The sequence below is a fragment of the Acomys minous genome (assembly GCF_964271855.1).
Source record: "Acomys minous genome assembly, chromosome: 9".
Classification (NCBI taxonomy): domain Eukaryota; kingdom Metazoa; phylum Chordata; class Mammalia; order Rodentia; family Muridae; genus Acomys; species Acomys minous.
In genome coordinates, this window is record NC_140490.1 from 84,530,962 (window position 1) to 84,545,542 (window position 14,581).

The 14,581-nt window shown below is 53.4% G+C and overlaps 1 protein-coding gene across 4 annotated transcripts; it reads left to right on the plus strand.

Moving 5' to 3' along the window:
- The first annotated feature begins 1,207 nt into the window (after positions 1-1,207).
- TRIP10 (thyroid hormone receptor interactor 10) lies at positions 1,208-14,408 on the plus strand. 4 transcript variants are annotated; one of them, XM_084794082.1, is made up of 15 exons: positions 1,208-1,360; positions 2,568-2,683; positions 2,783-2,839; positions 5,056-5,203; positions 5,282-5,344; positions 6,004-6,108; positions 6,219-6,347; positions 6,993-7,139; positions 7,258-7,452; positions 8,908-9,075; positions 9,282-9,391; positions 12,551-12,683; positions 12,908-13,056; positions 13,343-13,464; positions 13,984-14,408. In XM_084794082.1, exons 1-15 carry the CDS (start codon positions 1,337-1,339, stop codon positions 14,130-14,132), a joined length of 1,815 nt encoding a protein of 604 aa, XP_084650208.1. In that variant the 5' UTR covers positions 1,208-1,336; the 3' UTR covers positions 14,133-14,408. The 4 variants fall into 4 exon arrangements, with proteins under 4 accessions (XP_084650208.1, XP_084650209.1, XP_084650210.1 ...); XM_084794083.1 differs by having other exon boundaries at positions 13,346-13,464; XM_084794084.1 differs by lacking the exon at positions 8,908-9,075.
- The last annotated feature ends 173 nt before the right edge of the window (positions 14,409-14,581 follow it).

The following is a 14,581-nucleotide window of genomic DNA, read 5'->3' on the forward strand; positions in this document are numbered from 1 at the left end:
TTCCGATCCAACGCACCCCCACCTCATTTTACACACTGGGTCCTTATCTCCTACTGAGCCTCCAGATCTGGAAGAATTCCAACTGCTGGACCCCAGTTGTATAGTTTCCAACTCTTAACTAGATTGCTGACCCTGGCACGATCTTAATCGTTATCGGGCGTCCGACTCCTTCTCCACCCTCCGCCCCCCTCCACCCTGCTTTGCATCTGGGTGCTTAGCCCACAAGTCGCCAGCAGATGGGGCCGAGGCCCATCGGAGCCTCAGTTTCAGTGGGGACTCCAGGACATCTTTCCTCAGAAGTCTAGATTGCTCTTTACTTTCAGCTGCAGCACAGGGGTATTTTGACAGTTCCGCAGCAGCGGAGAAAGCACCTACAGCTGTGGAGAGAGGGTGGGAATCACCAGGGCCTCTTTCCTTTCATCAGGGAGCCTTAGGGGATTTACAAGGTGTGAAAGGACTTTTATGATTGGGAGGATCCGAACTTCTGCCCCAGGGAGGGGATGGTGGGAGAATACCCGGGAATCTCAAGAGTAGTAGTGATTGGGCCTCAGTGAATGAAGCTGGAAAATGGACAGTCGGGTGCAAGCGCGAGTGTGTGTGTGCGTGTGTGTGTGCGTGTGCGTGTGCGTGTGCGTGTGTGTGTGTGTGTGTGTGTGTCCCAGGGCTGGTGCCCCAAGGACAACCTGTCCTCAGTTTCCCAGAGGAGGCTGTAGTGGAGAGGAAGAGAAGTTAGGTTGCGGTGGGAGTGCGTTAATGGACCTTGTCTTGGCTGGAGGTGTGTCCTGGCCTGGATCGAAGTCATCCCATCTGCTCTGTGGCCGGAGGGAACCAGACCATTAGTGGGACGAAATGGAGATTTCTGGAGCCTAGTCGGTCCCCGCAAGGGCCTAGTGACCGACCACAGGCTTTCCCTGCCATGGAGTGGGGGAGAAGTAGCAGAGACTGCTTGGATTTGGCGTTTTGATATTTTGACCCTTTATAAGAAATAAGAAGTTGAAGGGAAAGGACAAGTACTTTGGCATGGCAGAGGAGAGTAGTATGGGAATACAGATTTGGAAAATAATTTGATTAGTCCTTTAGGTGGCCCATAGCCCTTTAAGAGGGGGCGGAGAACCCGTTGGGTTCCGCCTCCGTGGGCTCCGCCCTTAGGGTGCCTGCTAGGGGCTCGGCGGGGCAGGGGCGTGGTAAAGTGCGGGGGCGTGGTCATCTAGGTTGGTGGGCGTGGCTTGTCGGCGGGTCGGGCTGGGCTGGGCACACTGCCCTGGGGCTGAGTCTCCGGTGGAGGGCGGCGGGGACCCGGGCGGGAGGCGGTGGCGTCCTCGGCGGCAGGAGCAGCATGGATTGGGGTACCGAGTTGTGGGTGAGTCCTTTTCTCCCAGCTCCTACGGCTCTCCCTTGTTGGAGTCCTGGCCTCTCTGCTCTTTGTCCCCCGAAGTACTTTAGCCACGGGATTCCGCGCTTTCCCTCGCTGCTGATCCCATGGGTCCCCGCCCTCTGCCCTCCACACTCTCTCAAAAGTTCCTTTGGGATTTTAAAGACTTCCAGAGGTCCCTGGGGATACTTTGCCCAGGACTAGCATAGGGAAACTGAGGCACAGAGTTGAGAGTGAGGCCATCATAAGAAGTCCCTGGACCAGGCCAGGGAGGGGGGACAGCTGGGCGAGGTCACCTATTTTGAGCGTCCTGGCGTGGCTTGGAGGCTAATCTTACGGCCACTGGGTCCCTGCCCGTAGTCCGCCTGTCTGTCTGGGAGGGGGAGGGGACCCTTTGGTCACCTTTTCTCCCACGTGGGGCCTTACCGGGTTCCCTGCCCGCTTGCAATTGCCCTTAAGAGCTTGGGACACTGAGGGGGAGGGGAAGGGGGGCTGCAGGACCCAGTCCCGGGCGCTGGGCGGAGCCACCCCTTACCCGCCTCTTAACCTCACCCAGGAAGCCCTAGAAGTTTCCCTGTATCCCTGTCGGACTATTGACCCCTCCTCTTTCTGGAGGCGGTGGAGTTTTCGGGTATAGTGGGGGGTGAGCCACTGTTGTGGAGGCATCACTGAAGCAGGGGAAACTGAGTCACTCAACGGAGGATCCCTGGGGGGATTGTGGCGAATGGAGAAATCAGGCCAATGAGCCCCCGACCTCGCTTCCACGCACTTTGATTTGCACGAACCCTTCCCCTCTGCGCCTGACTTTTGTGTGCCAAGTCCTCTTGATTTTCCGGAATTTGGGGGGAAATAAGAGGATCCGGAGGCGCTGGAGTGGCTTAGCCTTCTTCCACACCCTAACTGGCCACCTTGACTTCTAGAGACCTCGCCACCTGGTTTGGGGCCCTGGCCCTGTTGTCCAGGCCCTTCCCAGGAGGAGGAGGAGATGGGGGGTTCCCGCCAGCTTCCTGCCTCCCCCTGCGCCACGCCGGGGCGGCGCCTGGGGAAGCCAGCCAACCTTGGCTGGAACCGCTAAGCCCTGAGGTTGTCTGCCCGGTGCTCCGGGTCGCTGGGGCTTCGGTGCACCTTCCCCCCTATGCCCCCCCCCCCGCCCCAGGTGACCCTGACCCTCCCCCAATTGTTCCCCTGCAATCAGGATCAGTTTGAGGTGTTGGAACGCCACACGCAGTGGGGACTGGATCTGTTGGACAAATACGTGAAGTTTGTGAAAGAACGCGCAGAGGTGGAGCAGGCTTATGCCAAGCAACTCCGGTGAGCACAGGGGTGGGTGCTCCCAGCTTTGTGACTCCTCGGGGAACCCAGAAGGGCCGCCGGGTTCTCAGCCTCCCTGCCTCTGTCCCCAACCCTTAGGAGCCTGGTGAAAAAGTATCTTCCCAAGAAACCTACCAAAGATGACCCCGAAGTCAAGTAAGAATGGGTTACGACTGTCTGGGGGAGGGGGTTGGTAGGCTTGGGTCTCTCTCCTTCCTAGAGGCCACCCCACTTCTGCACCTCTGTTATCACCTCCTGATAGGAGTCTGGATGACCTAAGGTGGAATTTACTCACTTCTAGCAGAAAGCCCTTTAAGGTTTGTGAGTTCTCAGCTTCTGTCCCCCGCCCTCCCCACACACACACGTGCTGTAGCTGACTTACTTGGGCAGGCGGCTTTTTTGCTTACAATTTATCGATGTTGGAGAGCGAGATGCACCTGTAGAAGTCAAGAGGACTATTTGTAAGAGTCCGTTCTCAACTCTTGCCATGTAGACTGTAGGGATGAAACTGTGTCGTCATGCTCAGCCGCAGGCACCTTTACCTGTTAAGCCACGTCACTGGCCCTGGTTTTCATCTTTGAGACAAGGTTTTGGATGTCCTGTTACTCCTTATGTAGGCAGAACTGGTCTCAAACGAGGCAGTCCTAGTGCCTCAGGCTCTCAAGTGCTGGAATGACCAGCATATATCCCTAAGCCAGGTTTGCATCAGTGACTTTTATTGCCTCTTTTATCATCTGTAAGATGGGTCCGATGGCAGTACTCCCTGCTCTGTATTGTGTGTTCGAAGATGAACTGAGTTTATGTGTCTAAAGCACTAGCCAAAGTTGGGCATGCCTGTCATCCTAACATCCTTGGGTTCAAGGCCAGCCTCACCTATGTAGTAAGTGTGAGGCTAGCCTGGGCTACATGACACACTGTCTCAACATTCAAAACGAACCAACTGGGCAGCCAGCCTGTAGTTATTTCTAGAAACTTTCAACTGGGTTCTGAACCCTTCCCTTTAAAAACCTAAAAGGTGAGCTGGGTGTGGTGGCAAATCCCTATAATTCCAGCTCCATGGATCTGGAGGCTCAGACTGGAAGATTGTGAGTTCTGGGCCAGCGTGGGCTATATAGTGAGACTGTATTTTGAATAAATACGTTAAGTAAACGTTTTAATCCAAAAAGCTCCAGCAGTTAAGAAAGTTGTTTGTTTGGGATGTCTGGCAGGATGGGTGGCTTCATGGAAATGATGCTCCACTTAGCGTGACCAGGGTTTTCCAGGACTAGAAAAAAGGGTGTGTCATCTTACGTAGCCCAGGCTAGCCTCAAACTCACTATATAGCACAGGATGACCACCAACTCCTGATCTCCCTAGGTGGGCACTTTACCCACTTAGCCCCTCTAGCCCTGGCCCCAAGGATCGAAAACACTCTAACAAAATTGTTCATTTCTGGAACACAGGCAGTGTTTTTGGTCATTGTTCCCTCATCAAGACAGTTCGAATTAAGTGCATAGCGTTCAAATTGTCACAGAGGGAGGGTCCTGGCCAGCAGGAGGATTTATACAGGGTCTGGGCAAACCCTGCTATTGCATAGAAGGGCTTGGGCATCCTTTATTTTGGTACCCTCTAGGTATCAAATTCTAGAAATGGTTGCCATGGTTACCAAAGGCTTGCTGTATTCATACCTCTCCATGTAAAATTTGATGATGGTGGCTCATGTCTGTGATCTCTGTGTAATCTGGAGGCTGGAGCAGGAAGAGCAAGGAGTCTGAGCTAGCCTGGGCTATGTAGCTAGACCCTACTTCAAAACCCAAATAAACAAAGATTTGATTCTACTATTCTGCCCCCAGGCAAGGAGTGACACCTAGAATATGTTACAAAGGTGGGCATGGTGGCGTGCAACTTTATTCCCAGCACTCGGGAGGCAGAAGCCGGCAGAGCTCTGCGAGTTACTAGCCAGTCAGGGCCACATAGTGAGATCCCGTCTCAAACAACAGCAAAGATGTTATAAGCATTATTGTCTCCAAAAAGTTGATTTGCAAAACGCATCTGAATTAAGGGCTGGAAGTTAGAGACACAGACTTGGGAAGGAATGTAATTCAAGATTTCCTTCCATCGTTTTCTTTTCCTTTCTCCTTCGTCTCTTTTTCTTCTCTGACTTCCCCTCCCTCTGTCCCTCCCTCTCCCTCCTCCCCCCCCTCTCCGCCCGGCGTCTCAAGTGGCTAGGGCTGACTTCAATCTTGCTAGGTAGCCAAGGCTGGCCTTAAATTCTTGACACCCCCCCCCCCCCCCCCGCTCGGCCCTGGGATGACAGGCCTGTGCCACTGTGCCAGGCAAGATTCACACTGGCGCATCTCTGGCTCCGACGTCTGCTTGTCTCCTTCCGCTAGGTTCAGCCAGCATCAGTCATTTGTCCAGCTGCTCCAAGAGGTCAATGACTTCGCTGGCCAGCGAGAGCTGGTGGCTGAGAGCCTTGGCGTCCGAGTGTGTCTGGAGCTGGCCAAATACTCTCAGGAGATGAAGCAGGAGAGGAAGATGGTGAGAGTTCCCTTCCACCTGGGCTTGCTTGGGGACCCTGTCAGAACCTCGCTGAGGGTCTTCCCTTTGTTTGCACAGCATTTCCAAGAAGGCCGGCGGGCTCAGCAGCAGCTGGAAAATGGCTTCAAACAGCTGGAGAGTGTGAGTGTATGGGGCGGCTGGTGGCTTAGGTCCTGAAGAGTTGGGGGGTGGGGGGTAGGGGCGGGTGATGGCTGCTGGTCCATAGAGCTGCCCATGTTGTGTGGCTGGGGCCCCCCCTCTAGCTCTGGGATACCCAGCACACCTATTGTACCTACCTACACCTTTTGTGTGGGGTCTAGAGTAGCCTGGGTTGGCTTGGCTTTGAACTCGTGTGTGTGTGTGTGTGTGTGTGTGTGTGTGTGTGTGTGTGTGTGTATGTGTGGGAGGGGGCACATTTGCACACCGTGGGGTGGGTACGTGTGTGACTCTAGGACAACACTCTGGAGTCAGTTCTCTCCTTCCACTTCCGTGGGGTTTCTGGGAATTGAACTCAGGTAGCTGGGCTTTCTTGGCAAGCACCTTTATCTGGTGAGCCATCTTTCTGTCTCAGGGTTTTTTTTTTTTTGTTTTTTTTTGAGTCAAGCTCTCATGTGGTGGTCCAGGTTGGCCTCACATTCTTATCATCCTATCTCCACCTCCCTGGTGTTGGGGTGATTGGAGTGTGCCACCCCCACAGTTGTTGGGTGGTGCACAGCTCCCTGTCAACCTTGGCCTCCTCACTCTGGTACTCAGGGGTAAGGCGGGCCCTGTATTTACTCTACCTCTGTCTCCTGCTTTAGAGTAAGCGGAAGTTTGAACGAGACTGCCGAGAGGCCGAGAAAGCGGCTCACACTGCCGAGCGCCTGGATCAGGACATTAACGCCACCAAGGCGGATGTGGAGAAGGTGTGTACGTGGGGTGAAGTGTGCGACAGGCTTGTGACAGTCGGAGGGGTGGCGGCACTGCCGGTACCTGACCTTGACCTCGACCTCCACCTGGCCGTCCCACTGCCTAGGCCAAGCAGCAAGCTCACCTTCGGAACCACATGGCGGAAGAAAGCAAGAACGAGTATGCGGCCCAGCTCCAGCGCTTCAACCGAGACCAGGCTCACTTCTACTTCTCCCAGATGCCCCAGATATTCGATGTGAGCTGGTTAAGCATGTTGACAACGTCCCTCAGAGCCAGTTAACTCCCACACGGGTGTCAAAACCCCAGATGCCATGTCCCTACTCCTAGACTGAGAGAGTGGAGCACGCACGCCCATAGTCCCAGCATTCTGGCGACAGGGGCAGGTGCATGGCAGACGTTTCAAAGCCAGCCTGGTTTATTTACATAGCAAGCTCCAGGAGAGCCCAGGGCTAGGTAGAGAGACCGTGTCTCAGAAGGGAAGGAAGGAAGGGAAAAAATGGGAAAGGGATGGGTGGACAGAAGCAAGAAAGAAGAGACATCTTTCTTGGATTTTGAAACTCGTATTCCTCCTCCTAAGGCCCTGTCTAACAAGCCCCGGGTCCCAGATTTCCCCAGCCGCCCTCCCCACTCTCTGTCCTGGCTTTTTAGGATTGTCTGTGTTGCATGTACTTTTTAAATTCAAGGTTCTGTCTCTTTGTAACCTCTTTTGTGAGCTCCTGGGTACCCTCAGAAAACACTCTTGGCCTTTCATCTCTCACGGGGTCCTGAGGGCAGAGTGGATTCTGTTTTCCCTATAGATCTGGGCTTGGGGGGCTGATGGCTTTAACTTGGAAGTGTTTACGGGATTGACTCACCGTCTGTGTTTTCCTCTGCTCTCCAGAAGCTGCAGGACATGGACGAACGCCGGGCCACCCGCCTTGGGGCCGGGTATGGGCTCTTATCCGAGGCTGAACTGCAGGTGGTTCCCATCATTGGCAAATGCTTGGAGGGTATGAAGGTGGCCGCGGAGTCCGTGGATGCTAAGAACGTGGGTGCTCGGCATGGGCCCAGTGGGATGAAGTGTGGGCCAAGAGTGGGTGGCTCCCCAAAAGTAGCTTTCTTGAACTAGCAGCTAGTGGCCTCTCATTCCCTGACCCTTTCCACAGGACTCACAGGTCCTCATTGAACTACACAAGTCAGGGTTCGCCCGCCCCGGTGACTTGGAATTCGAAGACTTCAGCCAAGCCATGAACAGAGTACCTTCGGACAGCAGCCTGGGCACCCCGGATGGCAGGCCGGAGCTCCGAGCAGCCTCCAGCCGAAGCCGTGCCAAGCGCTGGCCTTTTGGGAAAAAGAACAAGGTGGGGTCCTGAGCTCTTGGGGGTGAAGAGTGGGTAGGAAAAAGGGGGAACAGTCAGCCGAGGTCTTCACTGAGTCAGCTCCAGCCACATGGAACGCTCAGTCCTGGGGCAGGAATTTTCCTCTTGGCTGTGGCCCAGGCTGGAGGGAAGGAAACAGAGGAAGGCGGGCCTCCTAGTCTACTGGCTGGCTTCGGAGTCCCTCTGCGGATGAGAGGGTAGAGGGTGGGTGGGGGGGCCCGTGGCATCTTCTGCTACATCCTGAGACACTTGGACAGCTCATGTTGGCCTGTAATATTGGCACCCCCACCCCGCTCCCCAATCCCTGAGCATCCCCCCCCCACTTCCTTATCTCCATCCTCTGTTTTTGGGGACCCTCCAGCTCCTGTGCATTTCCTCCTTGGGAGTTTGACTTTTAGGGTCCAATGTATACCTTGACACGCCTTAGTTTATCCCTTCCACAATCACTCCTTCTTTTAGTGATTCCCACTTAACTTTTAGACTCAGTTTAGACCCCCCCTTATCTGACACCTGCCATCCCTCCTCCTTTGAACTTGGGCTTCCCAGTGGTAGGCAAGTACCCCGATGTCCTATCCCCCTGTCTCATCTCCCTGTGCGTCCCCTTTAGCCTATGTGTCTCACTACCCTGGTTCTTTATAAAAAAAATTACATTTATTTATTATTTATGTTTATCTCTCTCTGTCTCTCTCTGTGTGTGTGTGTGTGTGTGTGTGTGTGTGTGTGTGTGTGTGTGTGTCTGAGCCCATGTAGATGTCACAGGAGGACTTTCAGGACTCAGGTCTCTCTGGGGTTTCAGGGATCAAACTTAGGCCATCGTGGTTGGTGGTGGCAAGCCGTTTTACACGCTGAGCCATCACTCTGTCCCCAGCCTTTGCTTCTGGCAAGTGCACTACCTTCTAGACTGTAAGCCCAGAAAGCCCAGCAGAGAGGAGAGCAGGCGTGCTCACCTCCTGAGGTGCTGCATGCATCCTAAGCCTCAAGAGGCAAAGAGAGCTTGGGAGGTGGCTGTGGCACCTGCCTCAGTCTTTTTTAATTTATTAGATTCTTAGTTACTTGCCTTTTGGAATGTGTGGAGATCAGAGGGTAGCTTATGGGCCTCACTTCTCTCCTTCCATCCTGTGTGTCCTGGGGGGTGGGACTCAGGGCTTGGCGGCAAACACCTTTCCCTGCTGAGCCCTCTCTCTGGCCCTGGCTCCCCTTCTCCTGTCTTCCCTGGCACCTCCTAGGTCTTCCGTTGTTGCTTTTTACAGGTATTTTCTGTGTGATCTTACAGTTCAGTTGTGGTTTTCTTATCATTATTTTTCCCTCTTTTTCCATTTTGTTTTTCCTGTTTCCTGTGTCCCGTCCGTCCGTCCTTCCTTGCGTCCATCCATCTTCCGACTACATCCTCGCGCCTCCATTCCTGACCTGTCCCCCTTCCCTGGCCCCCACCGGTAGCCGCGTCCCCCATCCCTGTCCTTCCTGGGGGGTCACCTACCCTCCACATTGTCTGATGGACCCCCGTCCCCCCGTTCTGGCCGCGACCCCTTGGCCATACTGAGCGAGATCAGTAAGTCAGTCAAACCGCGGCTAGCATCCTTCCGCAGCCTCCGAGGCGGCCGTGGGGTAAGTTGAGGCCGGATGGTGGGACCCTGGGCTCTTTCCTGCCGCCTGCTGGGTCCTCCCAGATTCCAGCTTTGCTCTATGCATGGCCTCGCTCCCCAAAAACCCTGCCAGGGGAGGAAGGTGGACCTGGTGTCTCAGGAAAGAGAGAGGTGCTTGGGAAACACAGGGTTGCAAATCCCGAACTCAGACCTTGTCTCACCTTGCAGACCGTGGTCACCGAGGATTTCAGTCACCTGCCCCCAGAGCAGCAGAGAAAACGACTCCAGCAGCAGTTGGAAGAACGGAACCGGGAGTTGCAGAAGGAGGAAGACCAGAGGTGAGCATGCGCGGTGGTGGAGGAGGAGGCAGGAGATTACTGCAAAACGAAGCGAAGCCGGGCTGCTAAGGGCTGTAGATATGCTCCACAGTAGAGCGCTTGCCTGGCTACCTGAGGTCCTCCCTGGGTCTCATCCCTGTTGCTACCATGTCTCAAGGATTTTGCCAACACGGTCTGGGCTCGGAAGGTCGTGGGTGTGTGTATTGGGGTAGGAGATGCTCAGGAGCCAGAGGTGGAGGTCATTGTCCGCTTTACTCTCTCCCTGTGTGAGGCAGGGTCTCTCTCCACACTGGGACTTTGAATCTTCTTGCTAGGCCGTCAGCCAGCAAGCGCTGGCTTGTCCTGTCGCTGCCTACCAAGGTGGCAGGTGGTGGTGTGTGGCTGTATACCCAGCTTGCTACATGGGTACAAGAACTAGAGCTCAGATTCTCAAGGTTGCTCTGTAAGCGGTCTCCCAGCCCTGAACTTTGTTCTTTTTTGTTTTTGTTTTTTGTTTTTTTTGTTTTTTGTTTTTTGAGACAAAGTCTCAGTATGTGGCTCTGGCTGTGGCTGGCCTGGAACTCACTACGTAGACCAGGCTGGTCTTGAAATCAAGTGATGGTATCGAAGACGTGTACCACCGCACTGGCTTCACATGACTTTTTTTTTTTTTTGACACAGGGTCTCTCACAGGGACCTGGGCTTGCGAGGCTGGCCAGGCAATAAAACCTGGAGGTCTCTTATTTCTTGCTCCCCAGTGCTGGGATTACAGATATGACGTCTGTAGGGCTATGCCCATTGGAACTGGGAATCGAAGTCAGGTCCTAGTGCCTGCATGGTGAGCATTTATTGATTGAGTCACCTCCTCGGTCACTCGGTCACAATGGTTTTAGAGGAGATTCCTGCCACCCAGCTGGGTGTGGTGGCACCCAGTCTATAATCTCAGCATTCAAGAGGCCGAGGCAGGAGGATCCTAAGTTCAAAGCTAACCTGGGCCTCTTGAGAGACTGTCTCAAAACAGTGTCAGTGAAGAGCCAGAACATAAAAGCAGGAAAGAATCCGTCATTTCCCGTTTCCTCTAAGTCACTCTAGCTTGTACAGTCTCCCTCCTCACATCACTGAGCAAAAGGCAAGAAAATCCACTGGTTCATTTTACTCCCGAAAATATGCTCAATAGCCTGATCACATCCCAAACTCCTCACTGGGGGATTCTAGGCAGGGCCTCCACCCCTGACCACACCCTACAGCCCTCTGTTTGTACTCCTCCACTCCCACCCCAAGGCAATGTCTCTCCGTTTAGCTTTGGCTGTCCTGGAAGTCACTCTGTAGACCAGGCTAGCCTCAAATTCAGAGAGCTCTACCTGCCTCTGCCTCCAGAGTGCTGGGATTAAAGGCCTGTTCCAACCCCCACCCAGTTTTGTTTTGTTTTGTTTTGTTTTTTAACTTCTTATTCTGAGTCTAGGTCGGGGTAAGTTGCCTTGGCTGGCCTGGAACTTTCAGTTCTCCTGCCTCAGTCTCTCAACTAGCCAGAATGACAAAACTGGCATCTAGGCTCAGTTTGAACGCATTTTGTAGACTGCAAATCAAAACAGAAAGCCCAATCCACAGACTCTTACTCCATGAATGCCAAGACAGCTCACTGTCAGGAGCTCTGTCAGTGTGAGTCGCCATTTTGATAGGAGGAAAAAGAGAGAGAGCAGAATTATCTAATGCAGAAACACAGACTACTAACGTAAAAAAAAAATCTGCCAGAGTTTTTTTTTTTAATTTTTTTTAAAGGACAAGAAAATCTTTAGTCACTCTTTCCAAGCAACAAAATCCTCTCCCCAGCCTCCTTACATAACAGGAGTGACGCTTGCCACTTGTTTGCAGGTGGCCGGCCAGATTCTATTTGGCTGTTCACATGTGGCCTTCTCCACACAACGGAAACCGTGGGACAGAAGCCACGCTTGGAACAGCATGCAGCCTGGGTGTTTATAGCAGGGTGAAGCGTCTGCCTGCCTAGAGTCAAAAAGGCTGCCTTGTCAGTTTATCTATCTGCTTCTTATTTATTTATTTATTTATTTTATTTTATTTTGTTTTTACTCATTCATTTTGTGTATGGGCTTACCCATGCCACGGCTCCTATGCGGAGGTCAGGGATAGCTCACCGGAGTCGGCTCTCCTACCACGTGGGTCCCGGGGATTGAACTCAGGTCATCTGGCTTGGTGGCAAGTGCCTTTATCTGCTGAGCCATCTTGCTGGCTCCTGTTTGTTTTTATATTTTGTTTTGAGACAGGCGGACCTAGGACTTTAGCGTGCCACCATGCCTGGTTTATTTACTTATTTTACGTGTGCGATTGGTCATTTATGCTCGCTTGTAGCGGCCACGGGCCAGCCTTGAGTATGGTTCCTCAGGTGTGGCTCAGGTTGTTTCCTGTGTGTGTGTGTGTGTGCGTTGCATGTACGTGTGTGTGTGCGCACGCACAGCCCTGCGAGCACGTAGGCCACAGGATCTCTCACATGGTGTTTGCTCTATCTCTCTATCTCAGTCCCTTGAGATAAGGTCTCACAGAACCAGCAGCTGGGCCGATGGCCAGCAAGTCGTAGTTTTTGCCTCTTCCTATCTCTGTCCCCCATAGTGCTCGAGTTATAGGCACCTATGGGAGCCACACTCAGATTTTTATGTGGATGCTGGGAACCCAAATTTATGTCCTTAAGCTGATGCACAAGGGGCCATTTCCCCTCTCTGCCTTGTTTTTTGAGACAGGGTCTTTAACTGACCTGCTCAGGTTCAGCTAGACAGGCGGATTAGCAAGCCCCAGGGCTCTTCCTGTCTCTGTTTCCCCAGTGCTGGGATTACAAGCATAACCCCGCCATGCTTGGCTTTTTACCTGGGCTCTGGGGATCAAACTCAGGTCCTCACGCTTATGCAGTAAGTACGTTACCCACTGATTCATCTCTATAATTGTTTTGATTTTTTTTTTTCTTGAGACAGGGTCTCACTAAGTTGCCCAGGTTGGCCTTGAATTTACTCTTGTAGCCGAGGCTCAGCATTTGTCAGTCCACCCTCCCCCCCCCCCCCCCCCCGCCCCCATCCCAGTGCCGGGATTAAAGGTGTGTGTCACCACCAACCAGCTTGAGCCTGTTTTTTGCTTGTTAAGTCATAAGAGCGTGTGCTTTCCTTCGTCCGGTCTTAGGGAGGCCCTGAAGAAGATGAAAGATGTCTATGAGAAAACACCACAGATGGGTGACCCTGCCAGCTTAGAGCCCCGCATTGCAGAAACCCTGGGCAACATTGAGAGGCTGAAGCTGGAAGTGCAGAAGTATGAGGTCAGAGGGGTGCCCTGGGGAGGGGTGGGGGCAGGCCCAGCTGTATATGAGTCACTGCGGGTGGTGCTGGGGGGGGGGAGGGACTGTGATAGATAGAATCCAGTGGCCTCCAAGTCTAAGTTTTGGGTGTGCATGGGTGATGTCAGGAAATGTCCCCAGTCCAGAATGGGATGACCTCAGTACTTGCCGGGGGAACTCACACTGTGATCCCCAACCGATCCTAGGCTTGGTTGGCAGAAGCTGAAAGCCGAGTCCTCAGTAACCGAGGGGACAGCCTAAGCCGGCACACTAGACCCCCTGATCCCCCAGCTACTGCCCCACCGGATAGTAGCAGTAGCAGCAACAACAGTGGATCCCAGGATAATAAGGAGAGGTGAGTAGGGAAACCAGAAGCAGGTATGAGGTGTTGGCTTGGTATAGCCCCGCCCAGAATCCTCCGGTGAGGGGCTGGGGGTGTGGCCAGGGGCGGAGCCACACCTAGAATCCCCCAGTGAGGGGCTGGGGTTGTAGTCAGGGGGAGAGCCCTAGAATCCCCTAGTGAGGGGCTGGGGGCGTGGCCAGGGGTGGAGCCCTGCCTAGAATCCCCCAGTGAGGGACTGCGAACGTGCTTCAGAGATCCTGGAGGGTCACGCTCTCATCTTTTTTTTTCCATCTCTAAGCAGCTCAGAAGATCCCCCTTCAGAAGAAGGTCAGGACACCCCCATCTATACTGAGTTCGATGAGGACTTTGAAGAGCCTGCATCCCCTATTGGCCAGTGTGTGGCTATCTACCACTTTGAAGGTAGGCCTGGAGCAGGAGTTAACTTTTCTTGTTTTGACAAAAAGATCAGTGGTAGAATGCTTGACTACTACTCACGAGGCCCTAGGTTCAATCCCCAGTATTTTATTTTTTTATTTTAAAACATTTTTTGTGTGTGTGAGAGAGAGAGGTCAGAGGACAACTTTCAGGGGGGGGGGGGGTTCCTTCCTACCACGTATTTCCTGGGGGTCAAATCCAGGCTGTTGGACATGACAGCTGACGACTTAACCCACCGAGCCGCCTCATAGGCTCTCGATTTCCTCCTTTTATTCAGTACAGGATCCCAGCCTGTGCGATGGTGCGGCCCACGTTCACGGTGGGGCATCCCGTCTATAGTCACCCAATCTAGAAAGTCCCTCAGACTTCCCAGAGGCTGAGAGACCCTAACCCTGAAATTGACAGTGTTACCCCTCACACCAGGGGATATGGCAGTTGTTGGAGTCATGACTTCCAAACAGATTCACCGAGTCTGACCTGTCCCCACCCCCCACTCCCCACCAGGTTCCAGTGAGGGAACCGTCTCCATGTCCGAGGGCGAAGACCTCAGTCTGATGGAGGAAGACAAGGGCGATGGATGGACTCGGGTCAGGAGGAAACAGGGAGCTGAGGGCTACGTGCCTACCTCTTACCTCCGAGTCACACTCAACTGAACCCTAGCAGAGCGTGGACAAGGGGCAGGGCTGTCAGCTGCTGCTTCTGGGCCACAGGGGGCCCCCAGGACCTTGCACTTTATACCTGCCCTCGTGGCTTTTGGCTGAGACCTGTGTAACCTGCTGTCCCCTCTTCCACCTCACCTGTCACCCTACAGGGACCCACTTGTGCCTTCCCGCGTGGTTGTACATATTCGTCATTTAAGACCTTTCTTCCTGCCGCTCGGCTTGGGCCAAGTTTTGTTTTATATTAAAAACTATATATAATTATATAAAGTCCTTGGAGTCTGTGCCTCCATTATCAGGAATGGCTCTGCCCAAGGCACCTCTGAAGAGGTAGGATCAAGAGTTGGTTTTGAACATTAGCACCCAGAGCCAAGCTTAGCCCCCTCTGGCCAACTCTGGCAACTGCACTCAGACCTGAGTGTAACCCTCCCAAGTTTAAAAAA

Excerpts from the sequence above, each read along its gene's own strand:
- TRIP10 (XM_084794082.1), top strand. The coding sequence starts at position 1,337 with ATGGATTGGGGTACCGAGTTGTGG. Across the intron at positions 5,345-6,003 it reads GCTTCAAACAGCTGGAGAGT|AGTAAGCGGAAGTTTGAACG; the intron begins GTGAGTGTATGG and ends CTCCTGCTTTAG. Across the intron at positions 7,140-7,257 it reads AGTCCGTGGATGCTAAGAAC|GACTCACAGGTCCTCATTGA; the intron begins GTGGGTGCTCGG and ends CCCTTTCCACAG.